This window comes from Pelophylax lessonae, assembly GCF_965119305.1.
Source record: "Pelophylax lessonae genome assembly, chromosome: 6".
NCBI classification, from domain to species: Eukaryota; Metazoa; Chordata; class Amphibia; order Anura; family Ranidae; genus Pelophylax; species Pelophylax lessonae.
In genome coordinates, this window is record NC_138773.1 from 189,810,231 (window position 1) to 189,828,026 (window position 17,796).

Consider the following 17,796-nt stretch of genomic DNA (forward strand, 5'->3'; position numbering starts at 1 on the left):
TCCCGGAGGAAAAGGATAATATCGTCAGCATAAAGCGCCAACTTTTCCTCCAAGGACCCCACCCGGATCCCCCCGACCGCCCCGAAACCACGAACAGCCGCCGCCAGAGGCTCAACAGCCATCTGTGCCTCATTGTGCAAATTAAGGGAATACCTTGGGAACCCCCAAGCCACCAGAACTATTGTCCTCATTAGAAGATTTCCCCTCCATTACTTTTCTGGGGACAACCCAAAATGTGGGATTTTCTCTTACTTTCACTTTCAATGATAATTGTAAAAAAAAAAAAAAAAAGACTGCAAACCCAAGCTCAAACATTTGTTTCTACACAACATCTTCAACCACCAATATGCCAATATGCCATCTAGGTTAAAGAATAGAAGAGAGTTCATGCCAGTGGACCAGTATGGGACAATTGATAGCTACATCAATTCCTAGCATTCATTACAGCCGTTCTAAGGTCCACAAAGCCTGCAGTTCGTTGTTGTTTCAGCCAGTCATGTCTGGATCTGAGTGATTCCCCAATTTTTTTGCACAGTTGGTGGATTTTCTACCTACAGCCCTAGGTCACATTATTGGCACCCTATGTCAAGGACACTGGAGACTTTACAAAACTGAAGGCAACAAACTTAGTCTGACTGGTATTTTACCAGTACAGATATTTCATCACTATATACAAGCAATAGTAGCAAGAATAGTTTTGGCAGAATCATTCTTGTCCTCTAAAATGTCTCTGGTACCTTGTGAATTCCTCAACCATTGTTGAGATTGTGCCTAACCCTGCATAACAATTCTTTCAAGTCTGAAGACACAATCTTTCATCAAATAAACAATATAGCTTTGGGGAGTCCAGTGGCACCCTCCTTTGTGAATGGATTTGTGGGACACCTTTGAATGTTTCATTCACCCGCCCAGCTTGTCCTGTGGATACATACATGTCTGGTGGTGATGTATAGCCAGTATCTTTGTATAAAAACATACATATATACATCTAGACTGTATATATGTGAAACAATGACATCTGACACATTCATGAGGTTTCTGAGGTCTGAGGATTCATGAGGTTTCATTAGCATGTGATGATCTGTTGTTACCATTGCCTACCAATAGGCAGTGTGCAGCACAAATCTGCTCCAGTCCTGGATTTCCGATCTATGGGGCCCTGTGTTCAAGATGAGCATCATACGTGCTTCTTTTTTACTCACGTTGCACTTTGCTTATTTGACCTGGGTCCAGTTGTGCATGAGCATGGTGTTAGAAGTACAGTAGTTCTCGATGAGGTAGGTGTTGCTTCTTTCTTTAGATTTATACTCTGGGCATGTATTAGCTTGTGCCTGTCACATTGATAAAGGGGATTTCTGCAGCCTAGACATGTTGGCTTTCATTGTAAAGCTAAAGATATCTGCCTTATTGTAGTTGATGTGCTAGCATCTGCTCAGTATTGGTTATCCAGGCCTCTGTTGCCATTCATCCACTATGGTTTTTTGAAAGTTAATAGGATGGTGTGTGGGAGGGACTCTCTCTGTACAGGTATGAAGTTCAGGCATCTAGAAGACAGCTAACAAAGGCGCACCGGCCTAGCGCATTATCCTCAATATAGGCTTTATTATTAAAACATAAAAATTACTACTCACAAACAATGGTGTAAATCAGTCATATCAAATCCGATTATCAGGAGCCGTCCCTTTAAATGTCCACTGTCCTTAACGGATGAGGGCTGACGCATTTCGAGGCTTCACCTCTTCCTCAGAGCCACTGTGCCATGTCAAACTCATACGTTTTTATAGCAAAGAATGGCCCAAGCCTCATCTGTGGGACGTTGGGATACTCTTCCCTCCTGGGTGTGGTTACAATACTTTTAACCCCCTTGCCACACACACCACTGCCGTCAGCCGACAAATGTTATGAATCCACAGCTCTGTGGGCTGACGGCAGTGGTGTGTGTGGCAAGGGTTAAAAGTATTGTAACCACACTCATGAGGGAGGAGTATCCCATGACCCCACAGATGAGGCTTGCAGTACTTGTTGGAACCCCGGTGGAAAGAGTGGTCAGGGAGCTCGGATTCTGAATGCAGGAGCAAGGTGTTATACAACACTATTTTGTTTTGGAGCATCTAGAAGACAACTACCTGTGGAAACTTTCAGTGCCCACATTGTGCCCAAATGTTGAACTGTTATTTGTCGAAATTCTTACATTTCCTAGTAATGTTTGAGCTTTCCCACCCCCTCTCATTCTCTTACTGTACCTGCAGCAGCATGGTATAGATGCCAGCACTTTATACCTGTTAGCATCTTTGTTGAATTTTTTATAAAGCTTGTTAGCAAATGTACCATTAACACAGCTGTGAAATAGACATAGTTTTCTATAAATTACATTCTTTATGGAATTTAACTAACCAGAGTAATTAATGTCGCAGAATTTGGAACAATACATTCTGGACAAAAACCCACATGGCTGGTGTGTGATTCTGAATAATAAGGATTTTGTAAAAAGAGAGATGACTCGGATTGGAACAGATGAAGATGCTGGTAAAAATAAACAAAGTTTTTATAACCGTGTATTTAATGCCAAGTTTTAAAATCAAAAACAATGTTTCCATTCCGTAAAGGTTTAAACACATGCAGTAAATGATCTGAATGTACTGCTTGCATGCTGTATTATACAGTATCTCACAAAAGTGAGTACACCCCTCACATTTTTGTAAATATTTTATTTTCTCTTTCATTCACTGATGGACACAGCGCTCCAGTAATCATAACTAGTGGGTCATAACTAGTGGGTGGATGTGGTGTACCTAGATTTCGCTAAGGCGTTTGATACAGTTCCCCATAAGCGCTTAATTTATAAAATAAGGTCTGCAGGTATCGACAGCAGGGTTTGCTCTTGGATACGGAACTGGCTAAAAGGGCGTGTCCAAAGGGTGGTAATAAACAGCGCATACTCAGACTGGTCTGAGGTAGTAAGCGGGGTCCCCCAAGGCTCAGTCCTAGGACCAACCTTGTTCAATTTATTCATAAACAGCATTGAGGATGGGATCAGTAGTTCAATATCAGTTTTTGCAGATGACACAAAATTAGGCAGGGCAATAACTGCACAGCATGAAGCAGATATCCTACAGGATGACCTGAACAAAATAACGGAGTGGGCAACGACATGGCAAATGAGGTTTAACGTGGAGAAGTGTAAGGTTTTGCACTTGGGGACTAGAAACATAAAAGCACAATACACGTTAGGGGAACCCTTGGGGGAATCAAAAATGGAGAAGGATCTGGGAGTCTTGATTGATGATAGACTAGGCAACAGCATGCAATGTCAAGTGGCAGCTGCCAAGGCTAGCAGAATATTAGCATGCATAAAGAAAGGGATGTATTCCAGAGATAAGACTATAATCCTTCCACTTTATAAAACTCTGGTCTGGCCGCATCTGGAGTATTCTGTCCAGTTCTGGTCGCCAGTCCTCAGAAGGGATGTGTTGGAGCTGGAGAGGGTCCAGAGAAGGGCAACTAAACTAATTAGGGGATTGGAGGACCTTGATTATGAGGAGCGTCTGCAATCGCTTGATTTATTCTCCCTGGAGAAGAGACGCCTGAGGGGGGACATGATAGCAATTTTTAAATATCTCAATGGGGATCTAGGCTTAGAAAAAAAGCTGTTCAGTCGAAGGGATTGCATGAGGACTCGGGGGCATACAATGCCATTAGAGGAGAAGCGTTTTAACCTCAGGCAACGTGGGGGGTTCTTTACTGTTAGGGCTACAAGATTGTGGAATTCTCTACCACAAGAGGTGGTTTCTGCGGGTAGTATGGTGGCTTTCAAAAGACTATTAGACGTACATCTCAAGGATCAGAACATTCAGGGGTATGTAAGATGATTACAGCCACACACACCTACACAGGTTGAACTGGATGAACTATTGTCTTTACTCAACCTCACCTACTATGTAACTATGTAACTATATTGCCTCCACCAAAAATAGGACTAGGCATAACAAAAAACACCTGGCTACGTCCATGGGTCGTCCTCAGCTGGTATATAACTCCCCTCTCTAATCAGTTTTAATCCTTCTAGTCAGGAGTAAGGACATAGGCTCCCGGCTGGGATCTCTGGTCCTAGCAAAATTCTCCTTCTGCACATCTTTTTTGTTTTTTCTCTCGGGAGATCTACAATCAACTGCTGGGCTTGGCAACGCGCTGGATAATCTAGATCCAGTGGTCCCCCCCCAGCCCAGCCAATGAGCGCGTGCAGACTGCAGCTACATGCTAGGACAGCCGGGAAAATAGCCTAAAGGACAGAGGCTGGCCCGAAAGTTAAATGTCTCACAGGGTCGCATACGACCGAGCTTGAGTAGCAGTGGTCCCTTGGCCGACAGCTCCCCTACTTTGGTGGCGAGGAGTTCTGTCTGGAGCATTAACCGCACCATGGAAGGGTAAGTACATTCCCCCATCCCCTTTTTCTTTGGGGTGCACACAGTAACCTCCAGAGTGGGGTTCCCCCACCCCCTTTCCCCTCTGTCTGGACCTGGAGTCTGGTGGAGGTCCCAGGGCAGAGAATGCAGTAGAAACCCCTGGGGTCTCTCCTGCTATGCCCACTCTGTAAGGGTCCTTGTATAGTGTTTGTCCCGCCCTTGTAGTCTAGAGGGGTCCCAGTGTAGAAGACCCCTAGGTGCATGCCCTGCTGTTTGCAGTGTGGGTAGAGTGCAGGGGGGTCCCAGTGCAGAGTGCACAGCAGAGTCTCCCCTAAATGCGTGTCCTACCTTGGGGGGGGGGGGTTCCCTTGCAGAGGGTGCAGTGTTGTAGAGGGGCAAGGAAAGATTCTGGCAGCATGCTTCAGTGTAGCTTATTGGGGCCATTTTCCCTTAGTCTAGCTGGTCTCCGGTTGGCAGCCATGTTTGTGTAGCCGAATTATGACATGGGGATGCTGGAGGACTGAGGCCTCGTGGAGATGCCGAAACTCCTCCTCTTCCTCCTTAGTTTCCTCTTCCTGTGCCCGGGACATATGAACAAGGATAGTGTCCACAATGATGCTGGGTTCCAATTCTCAGCGCTCCTCCGGTCGGTAGGGTGAGTCTCTGGGGGTCCCTGTTATCTCTGCTGATAGGTACCCTGAGCCTTGGAGGGATCCTTTAGTGGTGCCAAAAAGATTGTTTTTGTACTGCAAGTTCTTCCTTTCCTTATGGAACCTCAGGGTCACATCTCCCCCACTGACCCCCTCATGGATGTGGCAGGTCCCTCAGAACCCCAGCTTCCCATGGTTGCACTGACGGCGCTCCTGCAGTCCTTAGTGTCCCGGGTGGAAGTGACGTGTGGGCAAAGGCCCAGTATCAAAAGTCCCCCACCTTCCCATGCTCAGTCTGTCTGATCTGAATCTGAGCCTGATGCCGCCGTGGACGCGGACCGTCCAGGGGGGCTTAATATCACAACTCCAGATCCATCCGATAGTGAGGATGATTTCCTCCATGGTTGCAGCAGCAAGTGAAAAAGCGCTGGTAGACGCACCTATCACTGCAGTGCGGGAGACTTTAAAAATGGAGGATGCGGCTTATGTAGCCACAGATGTGGCTGTGTCGTTTGGTATGCATAAGTCACCTCGCACTCCAAAGGTGTTTCCTTATGTGCCTTATTTTGACAGGTTTTTCTGTAAGGAATGGGAACAACCAAAATTACCATTTGTGGTAATTTTGCTATATGTTACCCTTTGGGGAGTTTATTTTTAATGAAGTGGACTAGTCCACCAGTGGTGGATCCTCCTGTTTCCAGGTTGAATAAAGCAACCACGATCTCAGTAAAGGAGTCCCTGTCCTTTAAGGACCCAGCTGACAAGAAAGTGGAGGCTGTGGCACGCAGCATGTTTACTATGGCTGGTTCGGCATTGCACCCAGTCATTGCCTCAGCCCTGGTGTCTTAGACCCTAACTGAATGGGCCAAGCTTTTGCGCCAGGGCCTGGGGGGTGAGCAGGTCCCCGCTGCTTATGTTGATTTAGCCGACCAGTTGGTCCATGAGCTGCAGTTTATTTGTGATGCAGCTTTGGATACTGCTTCTGTGCTGTCCAAACAATCTGTTTCAGCAGTGGTGATTAGGCATGTGCTATGGATTAAGAATTGGTCCAGACCAAGCCTCTAAGAAAGCTCTCATTGGTCTGCCCTTTCAAGGCGATTGCCTGTTTGGGGCTACCCTGGAAGACATCATTAAGGGTATCACGGGGGGGGGGGGGGGAGAGTACCTTGCTTCCAGGAAAGGAAAGGAGCCTCATCGCAGATGGGGCCCTCCTTCTCAGCCCATAGAAAATTATTTCATGCTTCTGTGATGGAGAATAAGGGAAATAGATCTTTGAAATCTTCCCCGGGAGGTTCCAAGTAACCTCGGTCTGGTAAGCCTAAAGCTAGCTTTTTCGGACCCGCAGACAAGTCCTCTTCAGCATGAAGGTCTGCCCTCCCCCAATTTTTGGGGTGGGGGGGGACATCTTTGCAGATTTCCAGTCCAGTGGACTTCTTTGGTGAGCGTCAAGGAGATCCGCGAAAGGTTTATTTTGGGGGTACCCAGAAAGGGGGGCACAGTTTGTCCTTTTCAGGGTTTTTAGGTCCTGAGTCTCCTTGTGTGGATTCAATTCCTGCAAAGGTTCAGGTGATGTCCAAACTACCTAAGGTTCCCCCATCCCTATCCAGGGGATTGAATTACCTAGGTCTGATTTTAATTCTTCCTCTGGACAAATTTCAGGAACCACAGGGCGTGATTCACCGGCTGCTGCCGCACAGACAGTTCTCTCTCACGATTTTCATACAGGTTCTGAGTCTGGTGGTATCCACCTTCAAGACAGAAGTTGGCCCTGAGTTCCATCAAGGGCCAGGTGTCTGCCTTGGCAATCTTCTTTCAGCGACCCCCTAGCCACGTACTCTTTAGTTCGTACCTTCATTCAGGGGGTTCAACATGTGGCTTCACTTGTACAATCTCTTTTGCCGCCATGAGATTTAAATTTAGTGCTTTCGGTTCTCCAGAAACCTACATTTGAGAATATTCAGGAGATTCCCTTGCCTACGTTATACCAGAAGGTGACATTCTTGGTGGCAATTACCCGCAGGGTATGGGAGTTGGCGGCATTATCCTGTCGCAGTCCCTATTTGGTGGTCTATAGGGATGAAGTGGTTCTTCGTCCCTGTCCATCATTCTTGCCCAAAGTTGTCTCTGACTTCCATTTCAATCAGGACAATGTGTTGCATTCCTTGCTCATCCCAAGGAATTTGCTTCGTTCGTGCAAAAAGGGCTTGCTGCTTCTTCAGCTACCTGCTCCAGATGGATCAGACAGACAGTAACTCATGCCTATTCCATTAAAGGTCAGGTTCCGCCTTTCCGCCTTTCCCTGTCTGGCACATTCTACTGGGGCGCTGAGTGCTTCTTGGACCTTTTTTATTTTTCAGATGGGGTACATGTGACCCAGTTAAGGCTCCTTTGTCCTGGTTAAGGGCTCTTATTTTTAGCCTTGGGTTATTTTCCCTACCCCTCATTTTCCTTTTGGTACTGCTTTTGGACGTCCCACTAGTTATGATTTATGGAGCGATGAGTTCATCGACGGATACAGCACCCACCCCTCTATGGAGTTCTGATATTTCTAATACTGCTTACTACTAAACTGATAACCTAGAGCAGAGAGGGGGGGTGTATACCAGCTGAGGATGGCCCTTGGGCATAGCCAGATATTTTTTGTTCTGCCTAGTCCTAACCCACTAGTTATGATCTATGGAGCGCTGTGTCCGTTGATGAACTCAGAGAAATGGATTTTACTGTAAGCACAAAAATCCCATTATATCTTTTCATGTGACAACACTGACGAAATTACAATTTTTCAGTGTCAAAGTACTCACTTTTGAGGGGTTATACAAGCTGTACACTCCCTACTTTACATTGTAGCAAAGTGTCATTTCGTCAGTGTTGTCACATGAAAAGCTATAATAAAATATTTACAAAAATGTGAGAGGTGTACTCACTTTTGTGAGATACTGTAGATTTAAGTTCTATTTTGCATAAATAGAATACAAAACATATTCTGTGACATTTATGTTAAACTATCAGTAGCTTTTGAGGTGTTAGGACAGGGATCCTCAAACTACAGACCTCCAGCTGTTGCAGAACTACACGTCTCATAAGGCGTTGTAAAACTCTGACATTCACAGAGATGACTAAACATGATGGGAAGTTCCTGAACAACTGGAGGGCCATAGTTTGGAGACCCCTGTGTTAGGAGATGCAGTCCTTCTTTTTTAAGAAAAAAAACATCATATTCGTGAGAATAAAGGTTTACAATGGGCAAAAAACTATTTCACACAAAGATTATGATCATGCACCTATTAGTAAATTGACCTTAATGACTGAGTGATTGTGGAGGTTGTCTTAGAAACTGAAAAAAAGCAAAAAAAAGTGTATGAAGTAAAAAATTATTACAACGTTATTTATATATAGAGTAACTCTCCACAACCCCTAAAACTTAATGTTGCTGATTAAATCAAGAGCTGGCACCTGAAAACAAATTATCTGCAGCTTACTTAATTCCGTAGAGTTACTTTCTGTGCCACTGGTCACATCAGGCAGCAGTTTCTTGCTGTTTCTTAAAGCAGTATTTGATTTGTTGTGGAGCTTCATGTCATCTCTTCATAAGCCCTGCTGGTATCCCAGGCACTTATAATGGAAAATGTCCTCTTCTCATTGATATTCTTCATTCCTATGGGTAGGCTGTACTCTGCTGGACCACTTTAGGGGCAACATGAATACAGCCTGTCCACTGAAATGAATGGGGCCTTGGCACACATTCACACTAAAAGGAGGACCAGGCAAGGACTTATTTTTACTGGAAAGGCTGTGTGGCACTAGGCAAGGCTTTACACTGAAGACTGATGTAGTACCCTCCTTGTCAGGTGCTAGGTAGGCAGAGTAGTTTTGGCTCTGTCTGCTTAACAGCAAAGCAGCAGGCTAAATGTATGTGCTCCCTGCTTCTCAGGGAGCAGGATTTGATAGTTAGGCCAGCTCCATGTGTCCAGTGTGTGATTCATCTGAGCTGAGGGAGTGTCCCCACTGTGTCCAATGGGGAGGCACATTGGACAGTGTAGGAAACCCAGCCAGTAACACACAGGCTTTGTTACTACCCCAGGGATTGGCACAGGCTGTCTGTCTTGGTGCATTATGGGGCATGGTATATAAAGCCAGGGACACATGTGCTCAGGGTCTTTGAGTGGGAAGCCAGGTCCCAGAAGGAGGGTGGTGGCTACCTCCTCTTCTGCAGCAGTGGTGGTGGTCACAGGCAGTCGGCCTAGGGAATCAGAGAGAGTGTATAGCTGAACCCAGAGGTCAAGGAGAAGCTGACTGGAGGAATTGGGGCTGCAGTGAATCTGGGAAAACAGTGTCCATGAGTACAGAGGAACTTGCCCAGGGGTGTGCCCAGGAAGGGGACCACTCCAGAGTGTAGAGTCAGTGGACGGGTGTCAGCTAGCACTGGAAAGAAAGGGGGTACTAGGTGAGTGCCTTGAAGAAAAGTACCATAGCAACATTTACATTACCTTCATTTGATGTGAATGTACAATGTATATGTAAAGCGCTGCGTAAATTGACAGCGCTATATAAGTACCTGAAATAAATAAATAAAGTGGCAGGAAGAAGCAGCGGTCTTTTGCCGCACTCTCAATTCAGTTGTCCTCAGCATTGTGAATAGTTAACAGTTGGAGTATCCCACTCCTCCCTTCTCCTATCCCAGTTCTAAAATAAAACCACAAAACAGCAACCCCTGGATTGATCTTTGACTGAGCCAAGAACTTAAAGTGATAAATTTCTGCAAACAGTTGCTATGGGTAACCCAGGGAAATCCAGAAAATTTTATATCCAGCAGCCCTCCAGGGGGCAGTGCTACTCTTATTTTTGCTCAGCAGGTTTGATGCTGATATCTTCTTTTTGCAAGAGACTGGCAGTAACGAAGCACCACTTTGTCTCTGTGAACCACCAGGTAAGGTGAACGACAAGACAACGCAGCCAACTCCGACACCCTGCACGCAGACATAATAGCCCCAAACGCACAAATATTTTAAAAAGGGGGGTTTCTGAAGTACCGACAGCACCAAATTAAGGTCCCACTGTGGTAATGGAGACCTCACCAGGGGAGCCAGGTGGCGGACCCCCTGAACAAAGGTGTGAACCAAGGAATTTGTGGCCAACGGGCGCTGGAAGGAAATCACCAGGGCCGAAATCTGGCCTTTGATGGTACCCAAGGCCAAACGCTGATCTACACCTCTTTGGAGAAACTCCAAGACACGAGACGCCGAAAGGGAACAGGGGGAAACCCCCGGAAACTCACACCATGCAATGTACACCTTTCAGACTCAATGATAAATCTTCCTAGAAGTAGATTTTCTAGCTTTTAACAGTGTAGGAATCACAGATTCAGACACCCCTCTATCCTTAAGCACCTGGCTTTCAATAGCAAAGCCTTTAAAGCCAGCAACTGTAAAGCAGGATGGAAGATCGACCCATGAGCTAAAAGATCTTCTCTGAGAGGGAGTCTCCAGGGTACATCGGTGACCAGCTGTACCAGGTCTGCGTACCAAGACCTGCGAGGCCAGTCTGGGGCCACTAGGATTACTGGAATCCCTTCTGCCTCAATTCTTCGCAGGAGTCTCGGCAGAGTAATTGGAGGAAATGCGTATACCAGATGAAACTGGCCCCTAGGGGCCACCAGACCGTCTGTGGCGTCGGCCAGAGGATCCCGAGACCTTGCTACATCGGGAGTCCCCCGCCAGAGACATAGTTGATGAAACACTTCTGGGTGGAGAGACCATTCTCCCTGATCCAACGTCTGCTGACTGAGTTAGTCTTCCTGCCAATTTTCCACCCCTGGAATATGCACAGCAGAGATGGCTAGAAGAAAGCGTTCTGCCCACCTTAGAATGCCGGCTACTTCCCAGGCTGCTAGGGCACTTTTGGTGCCCCCTTGATGATTGACATATGACACGGCCATGGCAATGTCCGACTGAATCCCTCCCGGGGGCACCCCTGCAGACGATCTTTCCATTGGATCAGGCAAAGCCTGATCACCCACATTTCCAGCATATTGAACGGCAGGCTGGTCTCCTTAAGAGTCCAAGCCCCCTGAGTACAATGCATGCCCAAGGCATCAGGCAATGTAAAAGACAAGACAGGCTGGCATCTGTGGTGACCACTGTCCAGTACAAGGGGAGGAAGGATTTTCCATGTTGAAGCGCCGGAGAGCGAGCCACCAGATCAGGAACTCTCTCGTACCCCGGCTCAACAGGATCAGATTGTCTAGAGACTGTGGATTCTTGTTCCATTTGGCAAGAATCTCCTTTTGCAGAAAACTGGTGTGAAACTAAAGAAACGGAATGGAGACCACCAGGCCCAGCACCTGCATGTGCATGCAGGTCCTGAGAGATGGTTGAACAACAGGAGCCAAATCGCATCCTGCAACTTCTCCTCTGGAAGAAACACCCGGGCTGAGGCCGAGTCCAGGGTCAGGCCCAGATAGTCCAGTTCGGTGGACTGAAGCAGAGCAGATTTTTGGAAATTCAGTTTTCACCCAAACTCTTGTAAAGTTTGCACTGAAATGTCCAGATTGTCTTCTAAGGCATTTGGAGACTCTGCTCGCAGAAGGAGGTTGTCCAGGTACCCCATTACCGAAATTCCCTTCTGCCGTAGCAGTGCTAACACCGGGGCCAAAACGTTTGTGAACACCGGAGGAGCCGAGGCGAGACCAAAGTGTAACGCCACGAATTGATAGTGCTCCTCGCCTATGGCAAAACGAAGGAAACACTAATGCCCGACATGTATTGGTATATGAAGGTAAGCATCCTTGATTTTAATAGAGGCCAGAAAATCCCTTTGATGAAGGGATGTCACTACCGTGCGAATGGACTCCATCTAAAATTTCTGAACCCGCACAAAGCAGTTCAAAACCTTGAGTTCCAGGATTTGACCGACCTTGCCTTCTTTCCTGGGAACAGTACTGTAAATAGGTTTGACTAAAACCCCTGAAAGCATTCCGATTCCAAGAAGACCTTGTAGGCGTTCTGGGGACCAGCACAGGTTGGAAGGGAAGAACCTTGCCGGAGGCAAGGACTGAAACTCGATCTAACCGGATGGAATCAATTCGTGGACCCATTTATCTTAAATCAAGGAGGTCCGCGGATCAAGCGAAGACGTCCTCTCCACCCCAGATACGGATGAGGGCACCCCTTCAGGCATAAGTGGGCTTGTCTGCTGTCCCGGAGGAACCCACTCTCAGATTATCAGGCCAGGGCCTCTTGGAACCCCCTGCGGGGCTACGGGGGGATTCTGACTCCTGGTCTTTAGATCACGAGGGACAAAAGGACCGCTTATGGGCCAAGAAGAAAGGGCCAAGTTTGCGATGAAAATCTTTGCTCCTGTTAGTCTGCGGAAGCAGAGTTCTCCTACCTTCTCTAAGACCCTTAATGATCTCCTCCATGGAAGCTCCGAACAGGCGGTCTCCTACAAAGGGGAGATCAGTCAGTACCTTGTTGGAAGCCTGGTCCGCAGACCAGGATTTCAGCCATATCATGCGGCAAAGGGTCACCGCTGTCACGGATACCCTGCAAGCTAGGGGAGCCGCATCCTGAGAGGCATCACAGAAATACCGCAACCCCTGGACCAACTGGTCCGCCAGCTCCGCCAGGTCAGGAGGAGGTTGTCCCCCTTCCAAATCCTGGCACAGGAGCTTAACCCATTCCATTTCTGGGAAACCAAGGTTATGGCAAACACCGGCCGCAGAATGGAACCAGCCATGGTAAAAAGGTATCGGGCCAGAGATTCAGCTCTCTTGTCAAAAGGGTCCTTAAAGGAGGGAGAGTCCTCCACCGGGAGAAGGGTGACTTTATTCCACCTGAAAACCTGACAGTCCACCACAGGTGGTGCTGTCAGTTTCTTTAACAGGGACTGTTCAAAAGGATAGCGTCAAGCGAAATGCTTAGGTACCCCGACAGTGGGTTTTGGGGGACCCCACTGACTTGCGACAATGCTGTCGAAATAGGAGGGAAAGGGGAGTACCTTTGCCGTCTTTGAGGCTCTGCAGGTACCATAGTGCACCTGCGCAGCCGACGCAGCCGTAGCTGTGTCCTCCAATTTTAAAGTTTCCTGCACTGATACAATCAGTGCATCCACTAGCACGTTTTCATGTGCAGCTGTAGTGGAAGTGGATTCATCCTCATTATCAGAGCACTCCGGGTGCGTGGACGCAGACCCAGTAGGGTGCCTCGCGTCTACTGAACTCATGTTATTATACTGTTTAACTAGACAACACAGGACTGCTAATAACCAGGAAACTTAATGATTGTGTATACAACATAGGTACTTAGGATTTGTCCACGGGAATCTGTTAGTAATAAAGGTTAATGGGCTGGTTAAAGCTGAATTCTGGGCACAGAAAGTTTCAATATATTCTTCAATAGCCGCAAAGGAAATACATCTACTTTGTGTACACTAAATGCCTTTGCAAACCCAGTTATTCATTTGTGAAAGTAGCAGTGACCTCATTCCTGTGCTGCAGAAAGCAGAGATGTGGGAGGGGCCCAGCAGGTACACCCACTATAAGCTGCCTGCAGAAAACTACAGGAGGGGGCAGAGACTAGACCAGTCACCCTGTATGAGGAGAGAGAACAGCAGTGACAGGTCTTTATTACAGGAAGCTCCTGCATAGAGATGCTTCTTACTGGAGATCTGGAATAAATACAAGGTGAAACTAAGAAGGCACATATTTATTGTATATAGACAATATTTGCTTATCCTGGAGTTTAGCTTTAAGTAACTACACACATTTGAGTAATTTTTTCTACCATTACCTTGTGGCTACAGCCTTGGCTACTTTAGGTCTAAACAAGATGAAAACATGAGCGGGCCATAACAGATCCTTTTTTAAAACTTAGAGATTTTGCAGGCTTTACATGATTGAATTCTCCTTTTTTTCCTCATACCTTCCTGACTGGTGAAGAATAAGCAGTATGTCCATACCTCTGCCTTTTGGCAGCATCCGCCCTGTTCAGCCTCTCCCGTGCGCAGTCCCTGCTCTTGGGTCGCTCAAAGCACTAATAAGAAGAACCCCTTCTGTCGATTTTTGGGGTATCATGAGCAGTGTTTCCTCATAGGAACGCATACTGCCTTCTGTCTCTTTAAATCACAGATGTTTGGATTTGCAGGATTTTGTGTGAGGACCGTCTTTTTTTTTTTTTTCCTCTCTTTTTTGCAGTTTCGGTTCCCCTTTATGATTCCCAACATCTTTTTTTTCTTGTTTGTTTTGTTATTCCTTCTCTTCCACTTTCTTCTTCACTTTCAACTTCCCCCTTTTTTTTCCTCTCTCTCTTTCCTCTCTCTCCCCTCCGCTCCCTTCTTACCTCCTCTGTGTCTGTCTCTTTAAACTGGCCAGGCATCTGATCCTTTTGCGGGTGTCATCCAGGTCTGATATTTCCCCCTTCATCGCCGTCAGCTCTCGGCTGACCCTCTCCTGTGTACTGTGCAGCAGCGTCTCTGGAAGCCTCCTCGCTGGGACGGAGAGTAGAGGCGTCCTCGAGGAGCGCTCTGCGCATGCGCAGTTCGGTTAAGGCCCGGACGGCCATCTTGGATGTGGGAATCAGGTAGCAATTTGCCCTGAGTTCCCACAGGAGTTAGAGGGAGGGGTTTTCCTTACTCCCTTTACTATTAAAGGGCCACTCCTCTTCTGCCTACCTGAGGACAGCATCTCTTCCCTGCTCCCTCTGACTTCCTTAAAGCCCTTGGTAAGAGGCGCTTTTGACACTTCTTTTTTTTTTCTTTCTCTCCTTTTTTCTTTCTTTTCCCATTCAAACTTGATGGCAGGTTCTGAAATTAATTTAAAAAATAAACCTATCTTTTTTTTTTTCTTTTCCTCTCTTCTTCCTTCCCTTTTCTCTTTTTTTCCCATTTCTTACAGCCGGTCCTCTTGCAATGCCTTGCAATGAGCCACTCGTCACGCAACCAAGATCCTCACAATAGGCATGGGACCACCTCTCGTAAGTATTGAAAAAAGAAGAAAAAGAGTGCCTTTATGGACTAACAAATGTCCTTTATTCCAGCCCGGCTCACTCCAAGAGATCCTGAAAATTCTCAAGGCATCACGACCATGACAGTCCAGACCGCAGATCAAGATATCCCACTATAGATCCTCAGAGAGATCGAGATCAAGACACCGTCGCTCTCCTACTCCACCATCTCGCTCCTCGAGGAAAAAGTGCTGGACTTGTGGCGCCGTGCCTTTACCAGGAAAATTAGTCTGCCAGGACTGTTTTAGAGACTACGCTTCCAACCGCGAGCTGGAGAACCAACAAGTGGTAGGCCTGCTCAAGCAGACTATGAACGATTCCCTCTCGGAATTGACAACTCTAGTCTCTGCACAGATAGCTCCTTCTACAGCTCAGGTTCTGGACAGGGATGCTAGCGCTCCAGGCCCCTCAGGCCTGAATACTTCTCGCCCTTCGGCTCCATTACATGGGGAGGCATCTTCGGAGCACCTCTCGGAGGAATCTTCAGAGGAGTCGACCCTTCAGGCTTTAGTTATGCCTTAGTCCCACCGTTTATTCAGGCAGTCAAGACGGCGATTGCCTGGGAGGATCCCAAAGAACCCATTCCAAAATCGAGGACATACTTTCCCTTCCTAAAAAGGAAGCAGGTATTCTTTCCTCTAATGGGCGAGATAAGAGAGATCATAGAAGAGGAATGGAAGAAGACGGATAAGAAGTTCTCCTTAGGCTGCCTTAATAAGCTCTGCCCCCTAGCCGAGCCTGAGACTCAGTTGTTGAATTCCGTGGCGGTGGTAGATGCTGCAGTCATATGACTCGCCAAAAATGTCACACTGCCCATGGACGATTCAGCTTCTTTTAAAGACCCTCTAGATCGAAGAATCGACCTAGACCTAAAGAGGAGCTACTTGGCTTCAGGCGCTGTCTGTAAACCAGCTATTGCCCTCACATCTTTCATTAGTAATGAAAATGGTATTATAAGTAGAAATCAGCATGGATTCATGAAAAATCGTTCGTGCCAAACCAATCTGTTAACCTTCTACGATGAAGTGAGCTGCCACCTAGATAAAGGTAAGCCTGTGGATGTGGTGTATCTGGACTTCGCAAAGGCCTTTGACACCGTTCCCCACAAACGCTTACTGTACAAACTAAGGAAGGTAGGTATGGATCATAAGGTGAGTACCTGGATAGAGACCTGGCTCCAGGGGAGAGTCCAGAGGGTGGTGATTAATGGGGAGTACTCGGATTGGGCGGGTGTGGAAAGTGGGGTCCCCCAGGGTTCTGTCCTGGGACCAATCCTGTTTAATTTATTCATAAATGATCTAGAGGAGGGGATATCTAGTACAATCTCAGTATTTGCAGATGATACTAAATTAGGCATGCCAATATCTTCTATGCAGGATGTGGAAATCTTGCAAGCAGACCTGAACAAAATAACGGGGTGGGCAACCACATGGCAGATGAGGTTTAATGTAGAAAAATGTAAAGTAATGCACTTGGGTGCCAGAAACCAGAAAGCAAGCTATTCACTAGGGGGTGAACCTCTGGGTGAGTCTAGGATGGAAAAGGACTTGGGGGTACTGGTAGACAACAGGCTTGGCAGTGGCATGCAATGCCAAGCCGCCGCAAGCAAAGCCAACAGAATACTGGGATGTATAAAAAGGGGGATTCACTCCAGAAATAAAGAGATTATTCTCCCGCTCTACAAGACTCTGGTCCGGCCACATCTGGAGTATGCTGTCCAGTTCTGGGCACCGGTCCGCAGGAAGGATGTGCTGGAACTGGAGAAAGTCCAGAGGAGGGCAACAAAAATAATTAGGGGAATGGAGGACATCGGCTATGAGGAAAGACTACAAGCACTGAACCTATTCTCTCTGGAGAAGAGACGATTGAGGGGGGATATGATATCAATGTACAAATACTGTACTGGCGACCCTAGCATAAGGAACAAACTATTCAGAGAAAGGGAATACAATAAGACACGTGGCCACTCACTAAAACTTGAGGAAAGGCGGTTTAACCTTAAAGTGCGTAAGGGGTTCTTCACTGTAAGAGCGGTAAGGATGTGGAATTCTCTTCCACAAGCAGTCGTATCAGCGGGGAGCATAGATAGTTTCAAAAAACTATTAGATGTACACCTTAAAGACCACAACATACAGGGGTACACAATGTACGGTTAAAAGCAAACACACACGCATCATGGGTTGAACTGGATGGACTTGTGTCTTTTTTCAACCTCACTAACTATGTAACATCTGTCTCCAATGCCATCAGGGCATGGACTGAAAATGTTGAGATAGCTCTACGCCAGAATGTCCCCAAAGAAGACATTATTAAGGCACTGGAAGAGCTGAAGAGCAGACTTCATTGGGGAGGCCGCCATTCATACCATCCGCTGTTCTGCGCGGTCAATGCTCCATACAGTAATGGCCAAGAGGACCCTCTGGCTAAAGCCTTGGACAGCTGATCTTGCGTCCAAGCAGAGTTGGTGTAGGATCCCGTTTGATGGTAAAGCCCTCATCGGAGGAAAACTGGACAAGGCAATTTCCAGGGTGACTGGAGGCAAGTCTGGTCTCCTTTCTCAAGACAAAAAAGTCAGATGAACTAGAGTCTATTCATCTAGATTCCAACCCTCAAATTCCAGGGATTATAGGCAATCCAGGCAGAACAGGGATAACAGAAGACCCTGGAGAGGCACCCAGGCCTCCTTTCTGAACACTCACAAAACCAAGGCTTTCACCGCCCCCCAAGAGGTGGCGAAGCCTTTTT

The 17,796-nt window shown here is 46.9% G+C and overlaps 1 protein-coding gene across 1 annotated transcript in view; it reads left to right on the plus strand.

Annotated features, from left to right (window-relative positions):
• The window catches only part of LOC309558265 (caspase-8-like), a 174,040-nt gene that overhangs the window by 136,748 nt on the left and 19,496 nt on the right, over positions 1–17,796 (plus strand). The window contains exon 7 of the mRNA XM_082261315.1: positions 2,415–2,526. Coding sequence (XP_082117441.1) covers positions 2,415–2,526 — 112 coding nt within the window. The remainder of the gene's footprint in view (positions 1–2,414; positions 2,527–17,796) is intronic.